At 36.8% G+C, this 27,066-nt stretch overlaps 1 protein-coding gene and 1 pseudogene across 1 annotated transcript; both read left to right on the top strand.

Annotated features, from left to right (window-relative positions):
* The first annotated feature begins 13,569 nt into the window (after nucleotides 1-13,569).
* LOC111909429 (chitinase 2) lies at nucleotides 13,570-14,502 on the top strand. Its single transcript, XM_023905246.3, has one exon. The coding sequence runs from the start codon at nucleotides 13,570-13,572 to the stop codon at nucleotides 14,491-14,493; it is 924 nt and encodes a 307-aa protein (XP_023761014.1). The 3' UTR covers nucleotides 14,494-14,502.
* Nucleotides 14,503-23,807: 9,305 nt separating this feature from the next.
* On the top strand, nucleotides 23,808-24,778 carry LOC111909493 (chitinase 2-like; annotated as a pseudogene).
* The last annotated feature ends 2,288 nt before the right edge of the window (nucleotides 24,779-27,066 follow it).

Here is a 27,066-nt window from a genome sequence, read left to right as displayed (position 1 = left end):
TTTCTCTTCTTAAACATACAATTGTGCTAAGATTTACTTAGAGGATCAATTGAGATATGGTTCTTAATCATTAAGACCTATCATAAAGCATAAAAGGTACTCTCCCTTCTTCTTAGAATGGAGAAACTTTTATCTTTCTGCCTACTTGATTCTTCTTATTCGTTCTGCTATTGATTTAAACTTTTTCAATCAATTCAGAATTACACTTAATCTTGTAAGTATAATCATATTTACTAAACCTTTAGTAAATCATGAAAAATATATTTGTTACTCTTATGGTGGACTTGATCAACACGCAACTTTGTGTATTCGATCTCCAAGTCCTTCACTTGACACTTTGTCAATGAATTTGTCTAATTTTCAAATATGAAATTTCTCATTCATCGTGCAACCAAGTTGCATGATTTCAAGTTTCTGTCCAATTGAAACTTGGGCGATGAGAAACTCTCCCTATTTGGTAAATTCTCTATTTTCCATAAATAACATAATAAGAACCAAATCCATTATTGCTAATAATAGAAACATTTTAACATCAATTTTTCATACACGCCATTGCAAAGATAATATAAAAATCAAAATTTATTTTATGCGGAAAAATTTGTCCTTACAATGCAACTCATTGAAAAACTTATGCTAATATATTTTTCTTAGCAATCTAATTCTAACTCTAAGTAGTAGCTTAAGAATCTAATCTTCGAGAAATGCGATCGAAATCCATTCCTTCATGGTTAGATTCTGCTCACTTCTTCCTTTAAGCTCCCTTTCTTTTCTTCGATTCTACAAAACATCAATTGTAATCTTATCACATTATGTATTAAGAATCTAGAATAGAAACTTAAAAGAGTTAGTTAGTGGATTTTACCTATATTAGAGCCATACGTTTCGACTCTCCCATCTGTTAGATCTCTTAGGTAAATGGGACAGCTTCGTCTCCAATGCCCTTTCTCTTGGAAATAAAAGCAAATTGACTCTTTTGGAACATGACATGGAACTACTTCAGACATTGCCTTTCTCTTATGATCAAACTTTTCGAACATAGCATGTCTTTCGTTGCCATTGTCTATATCCATAGAGGTCTTGAAGGCAGATTCACCGATCAACTTTGCTTTTCTATTGCGCTAAATCATTGCTGATTCAGCAGCAATAAGCATATAGGTGAGATCTATAAGGGTCACGTCGCAGTTCATCATATAGTACTCTCTTACGAACTCACTATATGATTTAGGAAGTGACTGAAGAACCCAATCAACAACCATCTCCTCACAGATAACGGATCCCAACATTCTTAACCTATCAATGTGTGACTTCATCCCTAGGACGTGTGCACACACCGACTTTCCTTCTTCATGTTTACTTGCCAAAAGGGCTTGAGTGAGCTTGAACTTTTCAAGCCTTCGAACTTGTGGGTTAGGGAGAATAATTGGAGGAGGTGGAGGAAGTGAAGCATGATTTCTTGTTCCTTGATCGAATCGTGGAATATCATCTTCATGTGGAATGCTTGTTCCACGGGATTTGGGAAAACCATAGTTGTCGAACTTTGACATCTACAATACGGGAGAAAACGAATTCAAGTTAGTTGATTGAACGAGTCCTTAGCAAATCACCCAAATGAGATACTAAGGCTAGGACCCAACACAATATTCTACAACTCGGGAGAGGGATGCCATAACCCTAATTGCAGAATATTTGAAGGTAAGTGAATGACGATTCACTAATTTCCACCACGAAAAACGAAAAAGAATTTAAGTTTTAAATCTATGAAAACTCCTAGATCCTTTGAGATTCATTGAACTTTCAATGGCATGTTTGAATCTCGATATGCCCCTCTTGTTTGTGACTGGCATGCTGAGGATCACAAAGCGGGTGTGAATAACCATGCAAACTACATGGTGCCCTCACATGTTACAGTCACCTATTCGATGTGCCGGTAAACCACACACGCTCCACCGAACTATGACAAACATTGAGTCACCCTTTGCTACCTTTGCTTAGAACCATTTAGTGTGCTGGTAAACCACACACGCTCCACTAACGTCTTCGCAAGGGCACAAAGTGTAATTTCATGGAATTGCATCAATTCACTTTTGCCTAAGTAACTAAGATTGGGATTTTTAAAAACATTTAGTTACTTTAATAATTCATTATACTTATAATGGAAGGTTTCGTCCTATCCTACCCGTTCGGCTAACGACCCTCCACTAGTCAAGAGTGCGGTAGGTAAGAGTGGATACCCATTCAATCGCCATTTTATAGGCAATTTCCTTAAACACCCCTTACAGACCAACTTCGTGAATGAGGCCTACTAACGGTAAGACTGACTTTTACTCATACATATATAATGTTAGACTTTTAATGTTATATATAGTATAGGGTGTATTTTACACTTTTAAAATATTAGGTGGTTAAATTTAACAATTATACTTTTAATTCAATTAAATTGTAAACCAAAACTTTTATGGATTTATTAAACTTCTTTTAATTATACACCTTAATTAATTAATAAAACCATAAGGGTGTGATTTGAACTTTTTCAAAACTATACTAGAGTTTTAGAATTTAACATTCCTAATTAAACTTTTAATCAACTTTTAAATTCCAAAACTTGAGGGAAAGTTTTGAAACATTTCAACACAGTAGGGTTTAGAATTTAAATATACATCAAATTAAACTATTAATCAAAAATTTAAATTCCAAAACTTGAGGACAAGTTTTGAAACCTTTTTCAAAACATTAGGGTTTTAACTATTTAAATTTCAAAACAACAAAACTTTTGGGTTCAAAATTAAACTATAAAACCTAAGGGGAAAATATGAAACTTTTCATAACAACAATGATCAAATAACAAATAATCTAAATTAACATTTAATCACATAATTATCCATATTTGATTTATTTAATGATTTCTTGCAAAACCATTTATCAATTTAATCAAAATAATTAATCAATTATCACATAAGGAAACAAATATTTTATTAATTGATAAATATCTTCAATTAGATCAAGAATATAGTCAAATATATCATAAAATTGGATTTATATTGATCTAATGTGATAAGGTAACTATCCAAAAGCAAAAACAGCAAGAAATCCCGAGATATGCTCCATCTGACGAGTTGACTCGTCGAGTCAAGCTTGGACTCGTCGAGTCTGCATGGACTCGGCGAGTTCAGCTATGGACTCGGCGAGTCCAGCCTCCAGAAGATCAAAAATCGAATTTTTTGAACATGCAATGCATCAATACAATTGAAACCAGTCTAGGCTCTGATACCACTGATGGGTTTTGGTTCTAAGAACATCCTATGTGCTCATACAAACCCTAATGCTTGGATCTAGGTTTCTCTATTGTACATGCAAGTTGTCCAAGACTATAAACCCTAATTCTAGCATATGACAATCAATATAACATATAATTAGGTTTATAAGATGTTACCTTGATTGTTATGTAGCAATAACAATCCCAAATCTCCTTGTATTGACTTTGGAAGGCTTAGAGTCACAAGTGTCACTCCTCTAATGGTTCACAAACACCATAAGCAAGAGGATGAAGAGGAGAGAGGTTAGAGGCTGCCCAAAAACATGTACAAACCCTAGAGAAGTCTTAGCCACGTTTTTGGTCATAAGGGATCTCTTTATATAAGAGGCAATTAGGGTTATCTAACAAGGAAACCATAATTTGGATGCTTAAGCCCTAAGCAACCCATGGAGCCCTTTCCTTAAGGCCTTGGACGATTTCATATGAGCTTCCCCCACAGAATTCGTCCACCTTATAATAAAAGGAAATCCATGGCCCAAATTGCAATTATCTTATAATTACAATTCCAATCCCTTAAGTTTAATTAATCTCTTTTAGTCACAAAACTAATTACCAATTAATTATTGACTAATATTAATTAAACAATATGATTTCTCCTTTAATATATTATTCTCATAATATATTAATAAATCATATTTAATCCTTTCTCTCCATAATTCATCCTATCAAGTTGCTTTGGTGAAGGCAACCCAAAAGGACTATGCACCATCGGGTCAAGTACATACCAAAATAGTTATGGACTTAGACACTAATCCAACAACCCGAACTCCCTGCCCTGCACGTCCCCTCGTGCGACCTGCCACACTTGCCGCAGCGGCCTCGGCCCTTCTGGCCCTTCCCTCGGGAATCTTTCTTGGGCTTCTTTCCTGAGCCCTCCATGCCAGACACTGCCTTTGGCTTACTCTTCCTCTCAATCTCTAAGTCAATCTCCCTCTCACGAGCCCTCACTATCATATCCTACAACGTATTGCAGCTGGAACGGCTCACAAACTGGCATATATCACTCTGCAACATCTCATGGTACCAGGCCTTATTTATCTCCTCATCCGCACATACTACGGAAAAAGAAGGACCCTTTCCCTAAACTTGGTGGTGATCTCCGCCACAGTCTCAATCGTCTACTGGAGGTCCTGAAACTCTCTAGCAAGCTGCTGCACCTCAATAACAGGTGCGAACTCGGTCCTGAATCGGGTCGTGAAATCAATCCAAGTCATCACATCTAACATAGTGTTATCACCAATGGATCTCCCAACCTCCTTCCACCAGTCACGTGCCCTGTCCTTCAGAAGACAGGACACAAGCCTAACCTTGTCCCCCTCGGGACATCTGCTGGTGTGGAACGAATTGGCGACTTCCGCCAACCACCTGGTACTCGCAATGGGGTCCCGAGCCCCATGGTAGTTGGGGGTTCCACAAGCCCTGAACTCCCTGAAAGTGAGTGTGCACGACCCCATCTTGGCCGCCATCTAAGTGAGGAATGCACTCAACCTCTTATCCAAAAGCTCAAGAATGCCCTGCTTGATCGTGCCAAATATCACATGAGTTAGGTCTAGTATGTTGCGTGTGATCTCTGAGGCGATGAACTCCAGGGTATGCTCGTCTAGATGCTCAGCTCCAGATCCTGAGCCTGATCCCTCACTGGCACCTGAACTGTCGACTGCTGGTCTAGGGCGTAAAACCACCATTCTGAAAAACACAACATAACAACATCAGAATACTGAACATAACTCAAGGGATCTCATACACCACAATTTTCCTGGATTCATCTCAACCTTCCTAGGTTCGAGTACGGATCCTCTGCTTTCAGTAGTACGAGCCCATACTACTTTCCACATCTATCCGTACTTTCCTTAAGAACTGTCTTGACTCCACTAAGTCCCTTCTACTGCTACTGCTTCATGCTCTACTCTCATTCTAGGCTTGCCCTAGGGTAATCACCGTCCCACTCTCTTCCATCAGCTGCATAAGAAGTCCATGTTATCTTCCCCTAACTAGCTTGTGAATACTATTACATATCACTAAGGCTAGATAATTCTTTGAATGAGAGATCCTACCCTACAACGGTTGGACTCAAACAAGAGTTGCACAATAGGGCTAGACCTAACCTTCTGAAATTATTTAATCCTTGCAATATGTAATGTAACATATTCATTTACTAGTTAGTAAAAGATAACTAAGACTCCTAAAAGTACAAAACAAGTAGCATTCGAGCATCGAGTACACATAATCAAGCATATACTACTCTGGCTATCATATTGACTAATCTGTACTAGCATGCAGTTCTCATAAAGCTGAAACACATGTAATATGGACATAAGGCATCCTTCCTAAATCCTTAGTCCTAATCTAGCATGTTGTTATAATAAAGTTGATAATCATAACATAGCATAAACTTGTATGGGTAATTTGGGAGTACTTACTTGAGCTCGGCAGATTGCATGCACCACAACCTTTTTCTCTTTTCAAAATTCTTTTTGCTTTTTCTAAAACTCTTTCCCTTTTTTTTCAAAATTCTTTTTTTACAAAAAATTGATTTTTCCTTTTGAAAATTTCTATACCAATTCCTTAGTTTGAGTTCAGACACACCCAAAAGTGTGCCCAAATCCCTCAAACCATGGCTCTGATACCAACTTGAAACGTCCCAAAAACATGACCCAAAAAATTCGTTTCCAAATCATTATTTAAAATCATAAACCATCCAAAGTCATAAGTAAAATCATAAATCATGTATCATAAAACATCATAGCATCTGTCTCAAAGCAAAATCTCATAACAAACATCAGAGTAACTCCTAGGCTGAAGACTGTGGTGTGTGTCATGCGATCATCCCGAGCCCTTCCCTTTGCTAGTGGAAGTACGTGAAACCAAAAATGAAACCGTAAGCTAAAGCTTAGTGAGTACCCCCCCTAAACTACCACATACCATACACATATAACATATAACTAAGAGATACGGGCCTCGCCCACACTCATCTAACTAGGAGATACGGGCCCCGCCTACACTCCGCTGACTTTGAGATACGGGCCCCGCCCACACTCAGCTACATCGAGATACGAGCCCTGTCCACACTCTACTATTATGAGATACATGCATCGCCCACACTTAACTGCTGCGAGATACGGGCCCCACCCACACTCTGCTACTAAACAAACATACAAGCATCACACAGACAACAAATATAACTAAATCTACCAGTCAGGCATATATTCGTGAACAATCTAAACTGTGAGATACGGGCCCCGCCCACACTCGGCTACTATGAGAAACGTGCCTCGCCCACACTCAACTACTAACATACCATACTACAGGCCGGACTTAGTGCCTTAGACTCGTTCCTACTGGAGGGAAAACTCACCTCGTACGACTGACTGTTGGAAACACGAGTGAGGAATCCCTGTATGCTGCTCCGGTGACTCTCCGACTATCAATTCCATAACAACAATTAATCAACATCTGATAATCCTTATTAGGGTAAAATGACCATTTTACCCTTGGTCAAAGTCAACATCCTGGCCGAAGTCAACCTTCCAAGTTGACCTAACTCGCCAAGTCATCCTATTGATCACCCGAGTTCTAAAACTCAGAAACCCTAAAATTCACGACTCGACTCGCCGAGTCACCCTATGACTCGTCGAGTTCCCAAACTAACCATCGTCGTGACTAAACGAACTGACTCGTCGAGTCCTAGCATAATCGGAAAAAGGGACAAAATCATACTACTCACTGAGTTCCTTAATCAACTCGTCGAGTCCTATGAACATCATTAGGGTTTCTTGATCGTACTCGCCGAGTTCCCTTATGAACTCGTCGATTCCCTTGCAGATCTTACCTAGATAACTGGTTTCACACTTCTACAACTCCAAATTACATATCTATGTTGTTTCCAAGGCCCTTTTCTATAAAGTTGGAGACTTGATGGCTTTGCACACCTCAAATGGACCCAAACTTGAGTTATAGCAATCTACTTCCATAAATATGACCATGGCTTGGATGAAAACAAATTCAAGCCTCCTTTTATGACCCTAGAGGCTAAATACTATAGGAAGAAGGGGTTACTTTGCATGCAACCCATATAAACTAACTTGTCCTTATAAAAAGGGTCAAAAGACCAAAAAGCTCAACATACAAAAAGATCTAAGCTATAGCTCACCAAGCTAAGAGATTTTTACCTCAGAAAGCTAACAAAGATGAGTGTGTTCCTGGATCTTGTTCTCTTTCCCCAAGCTTGTTAGCTCCAAGCTCTTACAACTATCTTCAATGGCACCAAAATATACTCAAAAACTAGGAAGAGGCTCTCTAACGAACTAGGGTTTCTGGGGGACAGGGAGGCTGATAAGGGAGGCCCAAAGGGGGTTTAAGATGTTTAAATAGAGTGCAAAAACCCGAAAATAGGGTTTCCCTCTAGAAGACCTACTCGTCGAGTCCATGATTGGACTCGCCGAGTAGACTCTTTAAATCCCGCGTCCTTTCTGCCATCTACTCGATGAGTTAGGGCTACCAACTCGTCGAGTAGCTCAACTAATTACCTTAATAATTTAAATAATTGCGTACCAAGAACGGGGCGTTACAAGGATAGTTCATTCCAAGTTCATTTTAGTCTTGCCTTACTTGAGAACAAGTAAGGTTTAAGCTTGGGGTGATTTGATAGTTTCATTTTATTTACTTCTTTTTATAGTTAATTTTAGCATTTTTCATTCATAATTTAGTTAATTTCCATGCATATTTTCCTTGTTCTTGTTTTATGACCATTTCGGGTACTTTTTAGTTTTGTGAGCTTAATTGCAGATTTTAATGTGTTTAGCGGAGCGGGATCTTTAAGAGGCGATTGGACTTAGAGGATGTCAAGGATCTTGGGATTTATAATAATGGAGTTGATGCTTGGAGTGGACTTGCTTATTAATTGAAGGCTTGGAAGAAATAAACTTTAAATTTGCAAGATACGGGAGAATATTCGAGCGTGCGTAGATTATTAATCAGATGATTATGTGAGCTATGGATCATTTGGAGAAGCCAAATTCGGCTTAAAATGAAGAAAACTTGAACAAAAATGGGCTAGGAGTTGATTGGACTCGAACTGGGCCAAGTGGGCTAAGCTGTGGAGGCCCAATTCTCAAAGAACCCACAATATGATGCCACCCACGCACGACACTGCAGGGTAATTTTGGGATTTCATATGGAAGGCTATACGGGGAAGGTTGGCGTACATCTTTTACACACTCTTGCACATCCAATTTTGAAACATTTCTCTGGAGATTTTGGAGCATTTTGAAGACAAAGAACACCTCAAGAACTTCATTATTTTCATCTCTTAATCTTGTTGAATGTTTGGTACAATCTTTTATTATATTGTTTTCTTGAGTTTAGACATGTTAGGCTAAACTAAACTTAATTGGCTTTTGTGGAATCCTTTGAACTTTTGTGGAATGTTGAAGACTTCATGAACTTGTTCTTGAATCCTTATGAAAATGTTTTGTGTTTTAACATATCATTACTACTTGTATGTTTTTATTCATGAGTTTAAATATATTTATGGTGATTAGTTAGCTAATTTCTTTATCAAGTAAAGGATCCTCAAATTAGCAAGCAACAAGTGATTTTTGTGTTAGTTCTACTTCACACAATCATAAAATCATTTTCTCCAACATGGTAGTAGAAGCATTTGACTCATCTTGGATTTGGTGATTTTTTTGGTTCTTAATGCTAATTTATTTTCACTAATTACATGCTTAATGGAAATTGTGACTTTGACTAAGGAAATTGTTATGAGCTTCTCTAACCATTTTAATAACTAAGAAAAGTCTAGGTAATCTCAAGCTTCTTGAATTACTATAGCCAATTTAAGGATTTAAAACAAGTATTACACCATTGGATTCTAATGATATGTTCATCAAAAGTCAAAGTGAGGAAACGTTAAGTCAACCATTTTTCTCTTATTGATTTTACATCAAACTCTCATTTTTGTTGAATTGTCCATTTAAATCTTATTTTAATCATAGTTTTATTTCAAGTATTTAAAAACACCAAAACTCCCCATTTTTTTCTTATTGTCATTTTACAAGTACTTTTGCAAAGAGATTTTTCATAGAGTTATTAAATTGAACCAATCTTCGCGGATTCGAACCCTTTACCACTATACTCTATTTTAGTGTAAAACCTTTAGGGTTATTAGTTTTGTTGGCCTCGACAACCACCAGTTAGGCACATCAGTACGATAATACTTTGGTTAGGCATGATAGTATAATAATACTTTGGTTAGGCACGATAAGTCACAACTTATTATTTCACACAACTCTCACTAACCTATCACATCCTCTATCTAACACAGCCCTATCAAGGCCCCTTATTTATTATTTCATACAACCCTTCACTACCCAATCATATTATTAAGTATAATATACGATTAGATCAAGTAAAGATCATATCATATTGTACAAATATATAAGACACAACAAAAATAGTGTGCATATCATTAAGCATTTAGAATACTTGTATATATGTGTAAGTTGAAAGTAACTATGCACTCACTTGATAAAAATGGATGCCTCGAAATTTCGTTAGATATTCACCTCGATACTTTATCTTTTCCTCTTATGTGACCTAGGTTCACATTACTAAGTCTTGGTCGTATATTCCTGGCGACTAATGATTGTCTAGAATCCTCACTAATCTCAATGTCTACATCAAGATTTATCAAGTAAGGAACAAACAGGTAGGATCATATCGGAGGTAGGGTCCGTTTGGTATAGAGTATACTGTTTGGAAATCTTACTTTAAACACCTTGCTTAATCCAACCTAAACATCACTCCTGTAAGTAAATCAATCAGTATAATGACTTTGTAATCACTAATAATTCTCAATTATAGGTTCATAATAACGACTATGATTATAATTATAAGTTACACTTACAGTAGAATAAGTGTAGCTCAACTTACGGAGTATTCTGATGAAAACCAGGAATTATGCAGGCAAAACTCTTACCCGAGAGCTTCTAATTTCCAGATATTTGAGACCACATGGTCTTGCTGAAGTAACTGGGAACTAGGGAGTAAAAGACTAGAGATATAGGAGAAATTCCAGAGATGATCTGAAGGAATGGGGGTGAGAAATAAGGCTGCAAATCGGATAATATATAGGGCCAAAAAGTGAATGTGAGGTGGTCGGAGCGCGTCACACAAATGGTCGGCAAGTTGACGTGGCCTGATCATAGTGTGACATGTGGTAGAATCTTAGTGGTTACCAGATATGTGTCGCACATGCTGGCTATGTGTGCGGCTACGCGCGGAAAATTTTATTTTTAAAAAAATTCATATCTTGTTCATATGAGATCCATTCTCGACGCATTTTATATCCACGCGTAGCTAATAAGCAATCTATCAAAAATTCACTTTTTACGATATGCAGAGCCGTGTCGTGTCGGTTTAATTGTGAAACTTCGAATAATCATAACTTCTTCATACGAAGTTGGATTTTAAAGTTCTTTATATGTATGGAATCCTTGTCTTATATACTATAATTTTGGTTAATATCATTTATCCTAAATAATCTTTTATGAAAAAGTCATATTTATCATTCATTATATCTTAATTGTCTAGTATGAATCTACATGCATTACAAATTATCAATTTCATATCCATCTTTGGTATGCAAGCTAAAAAAATCTCTTTATGGATTGAAGCACACATCCTGTCAATGGTATGTCAAACTATCATCTTCTTTATACTCTAAAGGATACAAGCATTCTCAAAATGACCATTCATTGTTCTTGAAAACAACTCCAGATCTTATCATCATAGTTGCAGTGTACGTAGATGATATACTGATCATAGACAATGATTTACAAGAACTTTCCTTATTAAAGGAGTTTCTTAATGATACTTTCAAAATTAAGGATTTGGGGAATATTGGTTATTTTCTTGGATTAGAATTCAATTATGTCCAAAATGGAATAGTTGTTCACCAACAAAAGTTTATAAGAAAGTTGTTATCTTCATATTTTATGACAGATTATCACTCTGTAATCTCTTTGTTGCCTTCAAAGCTCTCTACTTCTAATGATCAAGATATCATTCTTCTCGATCCAACTGAATACATAAAGCTCATTGGCAAACTAAACTATTTGATACGTACTCGACCATATTTATCATATTCAGTTCAACATCTTAGTCAGTTTAATCAAAAGCCAACTCAGTCACATTTTGATTCTATACTACATGTATTTCATATTCATATTTATCATATTCAGTTCAATATGTGCTAAATTGGCTTGGCTTAGTCAAGTATTTCACGATCTACATGTCACAAATACCACTCCAATTTCATTAAAATGTGACAACCAAGCAACAATTTATATAGCAAAGAATCTAATTTACCATGAGCATACAAAGCACATTGAGATAGATAGCTATTATTTTTGACAAAAACTTCAAGAAGGATTAATATCTTTGACACATGTTTCTACTACCAAGCAATTTGATGATGTTTTTACTAAACAACTCGTTGGTCAACATCATCTAGAGGTCATTCGCAATTTGTGTTTGCTTTCACACCCTCCAAATTGAGGTGGTGTTAGAACTAACTAAGGGCAACGTTGCCATTTTGTATTTATAATTAATTGGTTAGTTATTAATCAGTTAGCCTTGGTAGTTAAAGAGTTAGTCCGATTTTTTCTTTCTCTTGTATAAACATTTATTTGTTGATTCGAATAATGAGATTTGACATTTTGAGATCTTTCTCTCTATCATTTCATTTCATATTTTCTCGTTCTTCATGAAGCTGCAAACTCAAATCTTTTTCCAGGAGGTGTCGAATCTCACTTGGTTAAGTTATTAGATGTTCCTATCAATTAGGTCCGTCAGGAATAGCATCATCAGTTAAAACCAACAACTCGAATGTTAAAGTGGCCGTTAGCTTGCGTGGCGATAGTGTTGTTCATGATAAAATAAGGTCTTTTTTTTCTCCAAAATATATCAACTCATGTGTCCAAAATGCAGTTTCTTCATTAACGAGCATGGTCAAGCAATATAATTTGGATGGTATCGACATCGACTACGAACACTTAAGGTCACATGATTAGAATTTGTTGAATGTATAGGAAGGCTTATAACAATTCTAAAGAAAGACTGGACCATCAAATTTGCTTCTATCGCCCAGGGCCGGCTCTATGTAGAGGTTTTTTAAGCTAGGGCTTAGGGCCCCCAATTCTAAAGGGTCCCATATTTTCCAAAATTCAAAAGTTTAGTCCATTAAAAAATCCAATCCGGTAACCACAAAATAAATGAAGTGGAAGAATAAATCAACGATCGCAGCTAGGGGTGCCACGATCGTTTGCACTCCTAATCGCAGCATTCATGAAACTGAAACGACATTGCATTCTTCTACCGATTCTATTTTTTGCGACATATTATTCTTCTACCGATTCTATTTTTTGCGACATATTCATCTCAGCTGTTTTTGATTTCTGAGTATAGTAAAGGCTAAAAGGCCCCAAATTTTTGGCTTGCTTAGAGCCCTTAAAATAATTGAGCCGCCCATGCTATCGCCCCCTATGAAGACGAAGGACCAGTTCATAAAAATTACTTGGCTTTATGGAAGAAATATGGACATGTTATTGATTATGTGAATTTCCAGTTTTATGAGTACGTATTGTAATAAGCTGGATCACAACATCATGACTTCTTCAGATTTAAAAACATCATGTATTTCTACGAAACGATTCTACTCGTACTCCAATTAATTATATAGGAGATTAGGATCTGATAAAAAAATTAATGGAAACTGACGATCAAGATAAATTCATCAATCTCCAGGTTTATAAATAATAAATAATATCATGAAGCAACAAAAGACAAGCAAGACAATAATGGCAGGTTTTGTATACTTGTAAAGGTTATGACAAAAACTTGGTGTCTGTGGCAATGAGGCGTTGACTACATGGTTTTTGTACTCTTAGGCGGAAGCTCAAACATGAATAAAACAAAAAAGCTTTCATTAACAAATAAATAGAAATTACATGGGATTTGGAATAGATTTTTAACCTACTGTATTATTCAAGACAGAAAATATACAATTAATTAACATATAATATAACAACAGTAGAAGCACACTTACGCCACTTTAATTAACATTAATTAATCTGATCACATCGTAAACAATATAAGTATATGTCAGAAAGCTCCTCTATATAACTGTTGGCTTCTTATTTCTGTTCAACAACCTTCAAGCTTCAACATAATCTGGTCTTTGAAGTTTGATCATTATGGGCTTCTCCAAACTTTTCATTGCTCTTCTCATGCTACAAGTGCTTTTAGCGGTGGCATCATCAACACAAGAAAATATTAATGCACCAAAATCAGACCTATTCCGTGAATATATCGGAGCAGAATTCAACGGTGTGAAATTTACAGACTTACCCATCAACCCGAATGTGGAATTCCATTATCTACTTGCATTTGCAATTGATTATACGACTTCATCTTCTTCATCCCCCACGGATGGTAAATTCAATGTGTTCTGGGATACAGATAATCTCAGCCCTTCTCAAGTCTCTTCAATCAAGAGTCAGCATAGCAATGTCAAAGTAGGTTTGAGCTTAGGAGGAGACAGCGTGGGAGGAGGAAGCTGTTACTTCAGCCCTTCATCGGTGGATTCGTGGGTTTCAAATGCTGTTTCTTCCCTCACTAAGATCATCCAAGAGTATAACTTGGATGGGATTGATATCGACTACGAGCATTTTCATGCAGATCCTGATACCTTTGCTGAGTGCATCGGGAAGCTTGTAACAACCCTCAAGAACAATGGAGTCATCTCTTTTGCATCTATAGCTCCATTTGATGATGATGAAGTTCAAAGCCACTACTTGGCTCTTTGGAAGAACTATGCCCACGTCATAGACTATGTCAATTTCCAGTTTTATGCATACGACCAGGGGACCACCATCTCACAGTTTATCAAGTACTTTCAGACACAAAGCTCAAACTATAAAGGTGGTAATATCTTGGCTAGTATGTCCACCGATGGAAGTGGAGGTTTATCACCAGAGAATGGCTTCTTCACTGCTTGTAATCGGCTAAAAAGTCAAGGGAAGCTTGGTGGGATCTTTGTATGGTCTGCAGATGATTCCAAGGCTTCAGGTTTTCGCTATGAGAAGCAATCACAAGCTTTGCTAGCAGCCCCTCGTTAGTATGTATGTATATATATATTTTGTTGTGTTTCTATGTGGTTGTAAAAGCGTAGATGTACGTACAATATGATTATCTACTAGTGAAATTATACAAATATATATTGTTTGTGAATTGTGATCATAGGTTCAAGTAAATTAAACTTTAATCTGGTAGAAGATATGCATCCACTGTTGGATAAATTAGGGTTTTAGTTGGAGATATGGATACCACTTGGATCGTGACAACATTTTCCGAACTGATATTTTTACCATATGTCTGGGTTACAAGAAATTCAGCCTAAGATAATCGAAGAGGACACTTACGATTCTAGGCACAGAAATAGTAAGACAAATTGCTAGAAAGATTCTAAGAGTAATTGAATAAAAACGAGAGCTAAATTTTGTGTGTCTCTTCTCAAAAGGAAGAGTCGTTTATATGATAAACGAGATTAGGGTTTCATTAGGGTTAGGCCGTTATGAGTTTTTGTAGAAGCAAGTTAGGAAATCCGAAATTTAATGAGGATTTAGGGTTTCCAAAAACCAGGGGCGGCTCAACTAATTTGGGGGCTCTAAGAAAACAAAAAAATTGGGGCCCTTCAAGTAAGCTGACAGTTTCGCACTTGAGACCTTTAGTTTTATAAACCAATGCTTTTACCACTAGGCCAAGCTTCAACTTGTCTTTGTAACCCAAGAAATATATGTATATATACATATGTAATAGAACAAGATTTAAAATTAGGGCCCTTTAGAATTAGGGGCCCTAAGCTTTTGCTTAGTTTTGCAAAGGGTAGAACCGGTCCTACCAAAAACTAACGAGTTTCATTAGTTTTGCCATAATCATCCTCAAGAATTTGAATTTTCCACTATGTTCCCATATGTAAAATTCGTAGAGGTTTTGGGGCGCTGCCCCTAGACCCCACCAAAGGGTCGCCGCCCCTTTGGAAACCCCGAACCCAGGGGCGCTGCCCTAGATCCCCAATTTGTCGTCAAACCGGCTTCTATTTCGATCTTATACATGCGTGCACTCCACACAAACTCGTACATAAATTATAGTACAAATTATGAAACCCCTTAGCTCACACGTTAATTCCAATTACATAAAATGACATGGTGACACTAAAATCACCAACATCCACTTGAGGTTTGTTGAAATTCTCGTTGTCGATCTTTGTTATAAGTATGATGGGTACAAGAAGCAATAACATTAACCAAGAACATGAGTATTTGGGTGGAAACTATCCTTGCTGGAAAAACCACAAGGCACACAAATTTGTATTAATAAATCGTCTTGGAGAACAAGGTATTACATGGCATAGAAACTCATTATTAGAAAAGAGAGTAGAACACAAAAGAATAATTAAAATTATGACTAATAGACTTCATTTATAAGCCTTTTACAAATAAAAGGAAGTAATGCATCGGCACCCTTTGTATTGGAGATACTAGATATGACAAAAACCTTTTTTCATAGACAATGTGGATTTAATCTTCAACATGGTTTCTCTTCTTTTTCTTTAAGGTGACAGCTCAGCACATGATTTAAACCAACGATCCTTCATTAATTAACAAATTCCACAATGGAATTTTCAAATTTCTTTTCACTCTGAAATCTTTATTAATTATGGCATCACCGAAATCAGTCAAATTTCATGAATATATAGGATCGGAAGGCAATAATGTAAAATTTTCAGAGGTGGAGCTAGGAATTTTGGTATGAGGTACAAACATATATTGTCAAGATTCAATATAGTAAATGCAAAGAGTTTCTTAATTTTTAAACTCGTAAATTAAAAAAAAAAAAAAAATAAGTAAAAGTTATAATTGAATCTGCCTATTTGTCATTTCTTGAAATTGATCAATGATATCTTCATCACGAACACATAGACACACATCTTTCTCAATAAAAGTGACTAAACGGTTGTTTAAAACTTGATTGTCCATGTTATTCCACAGCTTATTTTTGACATGTGTAATTCCAGAAAAAACTCTCTCTGTTTTTTGTTGTAGCTATCGGAAGAATCAACACTAACTTTATAAGCAAAAACACGAGTGGATAAGTCACATGATTGTTTGGATCAACAAGCCTCATCGCAAGGGAACTAACGATGTGTATATTTTGGATCATTTAGAAGCACCCTCGTTAGTATGTATGTATATATATTGTTGTGTTTCTATGTGATTGTAAAATCATATATGTATGTACAATCTGGTTATCTACTAATGAAATGATACAAATATATGTTGTTTGTGAATTGTGATCAAAGGTTCAAGTAGACTTTAATGTGGTAGAAGATATGCATCCACTTGAGGTTTGTTGAAGTTCTCGTTGTCGATCTTTGTTATAAGTATGATGGGCACAAGAAGCAATAACATTTACCAAGAACGTGAGTATTTGGGTGGAAACTATCCTTGCGGGAAAAACCACAAGGCACACAAACTTGTATTACTAAATCAAGTTGGAGAACAAGGTATTACATGGCATAGAAAATCATTAATGTGAAAGAGAGAAGAAGAGAATGGAATAATTAAAATTATGACTAAAAGACTTTATTTATAGCCTTGTGCAAAGAATATCCTAAGACTACTAAATAAAAGGAAGTAATGTATCGACACCCTTTGTATTCATGTGGAGATACTAGATATGACAAAAACTGTTTTTCAAACAATGTAGATTTAATCTTCAAACATGGTTTGTCTTTTTTTTTTTTTTTTTTTTTAAGGTGGCAGCTCAGAACATGATTTCAACCAACGATCCTTCATTAATTAATTAATGATCCTTCATTAATTAATTAATGATCCTTCATTAATTAATTAACAGTTTCCATGTAGCACCTGGTTCCTGATATGTAAGATTTATCTGAGTATTTTGTATTTTGGCCTTGGACTCGGCGAGTTGGAGGCCCGACTCACCGAGTAGAGACGAGACTTGGGACGCGGTTAAGTTGGCGACTCGGCGAGTCCATATTATGGACTCGGTGAGTCCGCGCTGTCTGATGAAACCCTAATTTCCAAGGGTTTGCACCCTATTTAAACGACCATTTGCGCCCCAACTCTGCCCCCTTCACCCTCAGAAGCTCTCCATACATTCTAGCCCTTGTTCTTGTGAGTTTGAAGCCTTTGGTGTGTTCTTTTGAAGCTTTGGAGTGAGAAGGAGAGGAGATCAAGAAGAAGAAGAGGATGTCAAGCACCTTTGAGTAATCTCAGAGTGTTCACTAAGGTATGGCTCGTTTCCCCCATGTTTTCATACTTATGGCTCCATTAAAGCCCTTTTTGATTCGTTTCCAACCTTATGTATGCTTGTGGACTCGTAATAAGCTGGGTAACTTCTAGATCTAGGTGAGATCGAGCTCCAGGAGCTTGGATCTACTGCCTTTATGGACCCATGTTGCATGTACACCCTAGATCTACTCTTTTGGTGCATTTTGAGCCCTAAAACCCTCACTGGTGAATATCTACATGTAAAGTTGGAAACTTTACATGTTATTCATGCTCTAGGAACCCAGATTTGTGAATAACATAAGCTGGATTCAAGGAAAATCGACCATATAGAGACTGCATGGTAGCGACTCGGCGAGTCGTTCATCTGACTCGGCGAGTCTGCTCGCGAGTCTCCGAGTTTGTCCCCTTTTCGTTGTGTCGAGTAGAGTAGTGAGTCACGGGGTGTGACTCAGTGAATTGGAAGCCAAACTCATCCATGAAGGAACTCGGCGAGTCAATTCCCTGACTCGGCGAGTTCAAGGCAATCTCCTTAGATCAAGATCAGACTCGGCGAGTTGTTCATATAACTCGGCGAGTCGTAGCATAAGTGTTCATCGGATGAAGATGAACTCGGCGAGTTGTTCATACAACTCGGCGAGTAGGATGAAGGACTTGAACATCAGTTTGGAAGGAGAACTCGTCGAGTCAACGCCTAACTCGACGAGTAGAGATGGGATCCAGGTCAGTCAATTGGACAGGGACTCGGCGAGTTGGCGAGCCAACTCGGCGAGTCGGGTCAACTGAAAGTTGACTCTGACTTTGACTTCGGGCATGATCAGGGGTAAAATGGTCATTTTACCCAAAGGACAGTTAGCAGTGTTTGATTGAGTATGTTGTGGGAATTACAGTCGGAGGATTTCCGGAGCAGCAGCAGCAGCAGTAGACAGTCAGTTCCTGATCAGATCAGCAGCTACTTCGAGGTGAGTTACCTTCCAGTAGCGGTGGGTCTACGACCACAATGTCGGCCCACCAGTAGGAGTTGTATGTAGATGATTGTCTCTGTGATATTCATCTAGGGATTACTACTACCTGTGTTATGTTTATGTGCTAGTATGGTATGATGCTATGTGCTAGTGACAGTAGGGGGAGATAGTCCCCGAGATATCCGATCAGTAGGGCCGAAGGGGTAGTCATACTCAGCCATGTTAGATAAATTATGATCTTGTGATACATGTTATGTGGTAGTAGTATATGGGAGAAATAGTTCCCCAACATCCGGTCGAGAGGACCGAAGGCGACGCCAGCACCCAGATATGCTAGGCAATATCCGGTCGAGAGGACCGAAGGGGAGGCCAACACCCAGGTATGCTAGGCAACGTCCGGTCGAGAGGACCGAAGGGGTAGGTCGGGCACCCAAATATGCCTGACAATATATGTATGTTATGTGATTATATGGTATGTGGTACAATGGGGGAACTCACTAAGCTTTGTGCTTATAGTTTACAGTTTTGGTTTAAGGTACCTCTTCATCAAAGGGGAAGGAGCTAGCGCGGTAGCAGCACATCATGCACACACACTGGTTTCCGCATTTACTAGATTTCTCTGGGATTTATACTCTGATATTTCGATTGGTTGTATGATTTGGCTTTTAGACATGGTTTACGTTGTGATGTGGTTTGATCAAACAATGTTTTTAACTATTAATGTTTTCTAAAGTAATGTTTTAAAAAACGAAATTTTTGGACGTGAAAATTGGGTCGTTACATTCCAAATGGGATTCTTGAATGGGGTAGGTAGGTTAAGGAATGTCATTGTCATTCATCTTCTTCTCATATACATAAAACTGGAAATCAAAGATATGAATTTATTCGATGATATGAATTGCTACATTAAACTTAGCCCAAGCCCAAAAATATCATATGAATAAAAGGTGCTCGAACCAAGTTCTTAGACCATAGCCCAACGGAAAATGAAAACCAATAGAAAAATACACAACTAAAAACGTTTTCTTATTTTTCAAAAATAGTAAATGAAAAGTGAATAAGTTTTAACTAAATGCGTTTTCTAATTTTCTAAAGAAAAATTAAAACAGAAAAGGAAAATTGTTTTTTCGTAACTAAACACAACCTTAGGGTGTGTTTGGTTGTGGAAAATTTTCCAATTTTGAAAACATGTTTGTTTGATTCAATTTTCAAAAAAAAAAATCCAAGAAAATGAAAATGTTTTATTTTATAAATTGTACTTAAATTAGAAAAGTGATTTTTAGAGTTCTCTAAAGTTTTTCTAAATTTCTAAAATGAAAAATTAAAATTATACTAGTTTCAAACAAACACGTTATCTAAAATTTTCAGTTTCCAAGAAAAACATAAATTTTGAGAACACATTTGGTTTTTTCGGGTTTCCAAAGTTTTCTAACAAAATGAAAATTTTCATTTTTTCAAATTATATGTTAATTGAAAATGTGGGGTTTTTTTTTTATTTTTTTATTTTTTTTATTTTTTTATTATTTTTATTTTTTTATTTTCAATAGTTTTCAATTTCTTAAATATAAACCCAACAACACGCCTACCCCTCAATCCAACACCCACACCCACCTCTACCTTACCCCACCCCCACCCACTCTATCTCAATCCACACATCTACCTCACCCCCACCCTCCACCTACACCCCAATCCCCATGTTTTCTAATTTTCTAAAATGAAAAGTGAAAAGTAATAGAAAATGTACGATCAAACATGTTTTCTAATTTTCTAAAATATAAAATAAAAACTCCACTAGCTCAACCAAAAACGTTTTCTAAAATTTTCGCTAAAACTGAAAAGAAAAACTCAATTCCATTTTTTGAAAATGTTTTCTAGGAAAATAAAAACAATGGTGGGGGTGTTTGGTTGTGACGGCAACAGGGTGGCGACGATGGTGGTGGTGGCAGCAGCAATTATGGCAGTGATGGTGATGGCGGCGGCGTTGGTAGTAGTGTTGGTGATGCGGTAGTGGTGGTGGTGATGGTAGGTCGGTGATTGTGGTAGTGGTGTTTGGTGGGTGGGTGGGTGTGTGTGTGTGTGTGTAGGTATGTGTGGGGGTGGGTGTGTGTTTGTAGGTGTGGGGGTAGGTGTGTGTGTGTGTATGTGTGGGTATAGGTAGGGGTGGGGGTGGGTGTGGGTGTGTATGTTTGTGCGTCTATGTGTGTGTGTTTATGGGGGTGGGTGTGGGTGTGGGTGTGTGTTTGTAGGGATGTATGTGGGTGTGTGTAGGGGTGTGTGTGTTTGTGGGTGGGGCTGGGGTGGAGGTGGATGTATGTATGTGTTTGTGGGAGCGTGTGTGTTTGTGTGTGTGTGTGTGTGTTTGTTTGTAGGGGTGGGAGTGGAAGTGGGCTTGGGAATGGATGGGTGTGGGTAGGTAGGGGTGTGGTGGGTTGGGGGTGTTAAGGTGGGTCTAGGTAGAAATGGGTATGGTGGTAGTGGGTGTGTTTATATTTGACAAAATTGCAAGAATGGTCCCTACGGTATGTCAAAACTAGCAAGAACAAATTTGGACTCGCATGGGTGGTCCAAAAGTTTCATTTTGTTGCAAGTTTGGTCCAATTTGGTTTGATTTTTATAAAATTACGATTTTGCACTTTGTATTTTCCAGTTTTTTATTACATAAATAAAAAAAATGCTCTCTCTCTCATGTTATCCATCCTAGATACATCTTCTTACCCATCTTCTTCTTCTTCTTCCTCAAGAACATCTTTCGTTACCACCACCGTTCAACCACCGCAGTTCGCCACCTCATCTCCACCTATATCAGTCCAGATGAACACACACATACACACAAGAAATTAGATGAACGCATACACACACACATGAAATCTGATGAACACACACAGATCAACACTAACATCCATCAATTTTTCAACAGCTTCAATAAAACACACACACAATTACTTAGAGAGCGAGAGAAGGAGATTAAACACACACGCGCACACACACAAACTCGAACAAAACCAATTATTTGGCGCAGATGACGGAGAATCAGAACGTCACCACCACCACGACTTGGAAAATGAGATAGAGAGACGAAGGACTGTGTACAAACCCTTCCTCAGAGAGAGAGAGAGAGAGAGAGAGAGAGATGAGTATTTTATTTTTTAGATTTTTGTAATAAAAGAATTGAAAAATAAAAATACCAAGGACAAAATCATCATTTTATTAAAAAAAAAACAAAAACAAAACAAAATGGACCAAACTCGCAACAATGATTATCGGTTTTCCAAAAAATTTCAATTTCTTTGTAATTTTAGAAAAGTAAAAATTTTCATTTTCCATGAAAAATTTAGAAAAATAGACGAACTAAGCGTATGGTTAACCAAAATGGTCCAAGATGACATAAAAATAAAAATATTTTTCTATAAAATTGAAAACACAAAGTGTATGTTATAAAAAGTGGATGATTTTGTATATATAGTTGTACTGGTAGAATATTACTTATCATATCTAACTCTAAATAATTACCCTTTAAATTTTCAATTCCCAATATGATTACATACCATATATTTAACATTATATTATATTAAATCATCATTAATATTATTGGTTGGGTACAGTTTATAATGGTTCGGTTTTTTATTGTAACCATAACCAAACCATATATATTTGGTTAATCAAAATTAGAAACCGAGTCATATCTTTAAGTAATGGTTTGGTTATATCAATTAATTTGGTTATGGTTCAGTTTTTTGGTTAATATGCTCACCCTTACTTTTTGGTTGTGAGAAATTGTTTTTATTTTAAAAAAAATGTTTTTCGAAAATAGAGTTGAGTTCTAATTTTCAGTTTTCAATAAAAAATTTAGAAAATGCATTTGGTTGGAACCGGTGGAGTTTTAATTTTTCATCTTAAAATTTTGGAAAGCTTTTGAAAACTGTAAAAAAACACTTTTCTAATTAAATACAATTTGGAAAACTGAAAATATTCATTTTCTTAGAAAACTTTGAAAAACTGAACGAATCAAACACGTTTCAAAATTTCCGTTTTTCTTGAAAAACTTTCCTAGAAAACTAGAAATTTTCCACAACCAAACGCACCCTTAGGGTGCGTTTAGTTTTGGAAAACTATTTTAATTTTCTAAAAAAATGTTTTCAAAAAATAGAGTTGAGTTTTCATTTTCAGTTTTCAATGAAAATTTTAAAAAACACGTTTGGTTAGAAGCGGTGGAATTTTTATTTTCCGTCTTATAAATTTGGAAAACTATAAAACTCGTTTTTCTAATTTACATACAATTTGAAAAACTGAAAATTTTCATTGTCTTAGAAAACTTTGAAAACTGAATGAACCAAACGCGTTTTCAAAATTTCTGTTTTCTTGGAAAAAATTTCACAACTAAACGCACAATTGGGTTGCGTTTAGTTACGAAAAAACAGTTTTCCTTTTCTGTTTTTCGTTTTCCCTTTTCAGTTTTTGTTTTTCGTTTTCGATTTTCATTGGAAAATTTAGAAAACACGTTTAGGTAAAACTTAATCATTTTTCATTTTAAGTTTTAGAAAATTAGAAAACGTGTTTAGATGTGTATTTTTCTATTGATTTTCATTTTTAGAAAACGGTAGTGGTGGTACGGTGGGCGTGGGGACAGTGGCAGTGGTGGGGGGCAGTGGTGGTGTTGATGATGGCGACGATGGTGGTGGTGGCAGTGGCAGCGATGGTGGTGGCGACAGGTGGTGGTGGTGGTGGTGGCGGAGCCAATTGTGGCAGTCGTGATGATGGCGGCGGTGGTGGTGCTAGTGATGAGGTAGTGGTGCTGGTGATGGTGATGGTAGGTCGGTGATTTTGGTAGTGGTGTTAGGTGGGTGGGTGTGTGTGTCGGTGGGTGTGGGTGTGGGTGTGGGGTTGGGGTTGGGGTGGGTGTGGGTGTGAGTTTGTGGGGGTGTGTGTGTGCGCATGTGTGTTTGTGGGGGTGTGGGGTTGAGTATGGGTGTGTGTGTGTGTGTTTGTGGGGTGGGGGTGGGTGTGGGTGTGTTTGCGGGGGTTGGTGTCTTTGTGGGGGTTGGTGTGTGTGTGTCTATGTGTGTGTGTGTGTGTGTATGTGTGTGTGTGTTTGTAGGGGGTTGGTTTGTGTGTGTATGATAAAAATCTAAACAGAACTTACAAGGGATACCCATTTGCCAGAAAGCTCTTCAAATCTGTTCTTTGATGAAAATGGGCTTCTCTGAGCTTTTCATTCTTCTTTTCACTCTACACTCTCTTTTAGCAATGGCATCAAGACAACCTACTGCACCAAAATCATACCTGTTTAGTGAATATATAGGAGCAGAAGATAACAATGTAAAATTTTCAGATGTACCCATCAACCCAAATGTGGAGTTCCATTACATACTTGCATTTGCAATTGATTATACAAATTCATCTTCTCCCTTTACCAACAAATGGTGAATTCAAAATCTTCTAGGATACTCATAATCTCAGCCCTTCACGAGTCTCTTCAATCAAGACTCAGCATACAAATGTCAAAGTAGCTTTAAGCCTAGGAGGGGACACTGTGAGAGGAAAAACTTGTAATTTTACGGTTTCATCAGTGGATTCATGGGTTTCTAATGTTGTATCTTCACTCACTAAGATCATCCAAGAGTATAATTTGGATGGGATTGACATAGACTATGAGCACTTCGTTTCAGATCAAGTTACATTTGTTGAATGCATTGGGAAGCTTATAACAGCACTCAAGAACAATGCAGTCATTACATTTGCATCTATAGATCCGTTTGATAATGATGATGAAGTTAAAAGAAACTACATGGCTCTTTGGAAGAGTTATGCCCATGTCATAGACTATGTCAATTTCCAGTTTTATGCATATGACAAGGGGACAACTGTTTCGCAGTTTATGAGATACTTTCAGACACAAAGAGATAATTATGGAGGTGGAAATATCTTGGCTAGCATCACAACCGAAGGAAGTGGAGGTTTATCTCCAGAAAAAGGTTTCTTTACAGCTTTTAATATGCTTAAAAGTCAAGGGAAACTTGGTGGGGTCTTTGTATGGTCTGCAGATAATTCAAAAGCTTCAGATTTTAAATATGAAAAGCAATCACAGGCTTTACTAGGAACACGCCACAAGAATTTTAGTGTGTGATCCTTCAGCTTACAGTTACAATATCATGCTGCTTTTGTAGACACATCACCATAATATTGTACATATTGATGTTGTATCTTATCCCATGAGTTCAATCTTAAAGCTAAGTAAACTCAAAAATCATAGCACTTGTGATTCCACTCGTTTGTAGACTTGTCTAGAATCCATGATACGATAAATCATTTGATTGCAAATGTAAATGTAGTCATGAAATGCACCTACTTAGTCAAGATTCCCCTAATAAATATTCAAGTGCACTACAAAGTTGTACATTCATGAATAATGTCCTTTCGTGAGTTATGTTTTGAAGAGAAGCAAGAATGAATCTCATAAAGTCATTAATATCAGTAGAATCTGATGTGGGATTTGTTGTAAATGAGTAAAGGGAAAATGAATCAGGAGGGTAACCAACTGTTACGTTTGTTCTCATTTGGTCCCTTTCCTTTTTTTTGTACTCAATATATCATCGAACTTGTTGTTTGTGTTCACCATAACCCTTTGACCGGCTATCACAGGTCAAAAGCCGGTCAAAAGGGCTATGGTAAACACCAACAACAAGTTCGATGGTATATTGAATACAAAAAAAGGGAGACCAAATGAGTACAAACGCAAAAGTTAATTACCCTCAAGAGTCATTTTCCCAATTATTTATGCTCTCTAAAATCATAAATAAAAATTAAATAACTTAAGTCATTTATTTATGAAACTCAGGTTGTCAATATAAGAATCATATATTGAATTGTTTTTAGGTTTGTAAAATTGGGATCGACATCCTAAAATCCTACAAAGTAAAACATGATTTTAATTTATAATTTTTAAACAAAAAATATTTCCAACGTTTAATTTTTTGTTCAAAAGTTATAAAAAACTTCAAATTTTAATCATAAGTCACAACACAAAATGATAAACGGTAAATTGGTAAAGGGCAAAAGACATAAAGTGCTAAAAATAATTTTCATTAGCAAAAAAAAAAATCAAGAGAAGGTAGGATCGGATCGGATCTCGATCCTAAAAATTTACAATCCTACCCCAAATATGACCCGGATCGTTTTTCATACCTATAATCGTACGATCCTACGATCAGGATCGCAATTTTGATAACCATATATAAAACGTTTGGTGATAACCGTGTTGGTTGACATTAAGCTTATAAAAATAATAATAATTAATCATGTAAACAAATATATTTTTACATAGTTTGTACATCTGATCATTTAAAGTATCTAACTTGATTAGCGAAAGGGTAAAATGGTCTTTTACCTGGGAGTCAGGATTAGTTGATTTTAAGTGATTGTGGTTTATGACCCAATTATTAATTTAGGTTTTTATTTGATTGGTTAGTTTGGGGATTCTCCGGTTCAGCAGCCCGAGCATCTATTTGACTGTCAGCGGATTGAGATGAGTTTGCTCACTATATTATAGGATATTAGGGATTTTGACCCTATTCAAGCAATTCTGACACCACCAAAGTGTTTATTTTTCCAAACTCTATACATCCCACCGAATAAAACCTCAAAATCTCACCAAAAATTTCGCCGGAAATTTTGAGCCACCACGAGCTGCCGCCTGATTTTTCGCAAAAATTAAGTTGAAAGATTATTTTATAGAACAAGTATTGCATTTTGGCACCCATGAATAACGACAAAGCTTGGGTTCTCGGTAGCGGGTTGCGGGTTCAAGTTCAATTTTTAGGACAAAAACGAGTGAATCGGGTATCTTCTTTCCTTGGCTTTCATTACATTGCATTGTTCTGATACGATAATTGCTACCAATTATGCTTTGAAAATTGCTTAGGATCGTTAGTTATTGCCCAGTTTATTTAGAAAAATTGGTTTGAGAATGGTTGAAATTGGTTAATTTACTTGGGAATTTAATTAAAAAGTGTTTAACCTTTGGTTGGATTTGTTCATTTTGACTAGAAATGTTGTCGAATTTTTGTTGGATTTGTCAAATGGAACCGAGTGGTGTTGTTTAAAACCGTTTTGAATTGTCAAAAATTGGGCGCAATTGTTTATGGGAATTTTTGTGTTCGGTTTAAATATAGTTGTATTGTTTTGAGAGTGGTAAGAGATGGATTACTTTGGTGGATTGTTTTTGATATTGTAGGTCTTGAAAATGGGCAAAACTACAACTCGGACACGCTCCCATGAATCATACGTTGATCCTAATCTGCAAAAAGATGTTGCCGGTACATCGTGCAAAGCATCCGGTAGACGAAAAAAGGGGAGGAGAAGAGGAAAGCGATCCTTCCCTCTTAAAAGCGAAGATCAAAACATATAGGTCAAACCT

The sequence above is a fragment of the Lactuca sativa genome, chromosome 8 (genome assembly GCF_002870075.4).
Source record: "Lactuca sativa cultivar Salinas chromosome 8, Lsat_Salinas_v11, whole genome shotgun sequence".
In the NCBI taxonomy this organism is placed as follows: Eukaryota; Viridiplantae; Streptophyta; class Magnoliopsida; order Asterales; family Asteraceae; genus Lactuca; species Lactuca sativa.
Note: the sequence above shows the minus strand (reverse complement) of the source record. Positions and strands in the feature narration are given on the sequence as shown.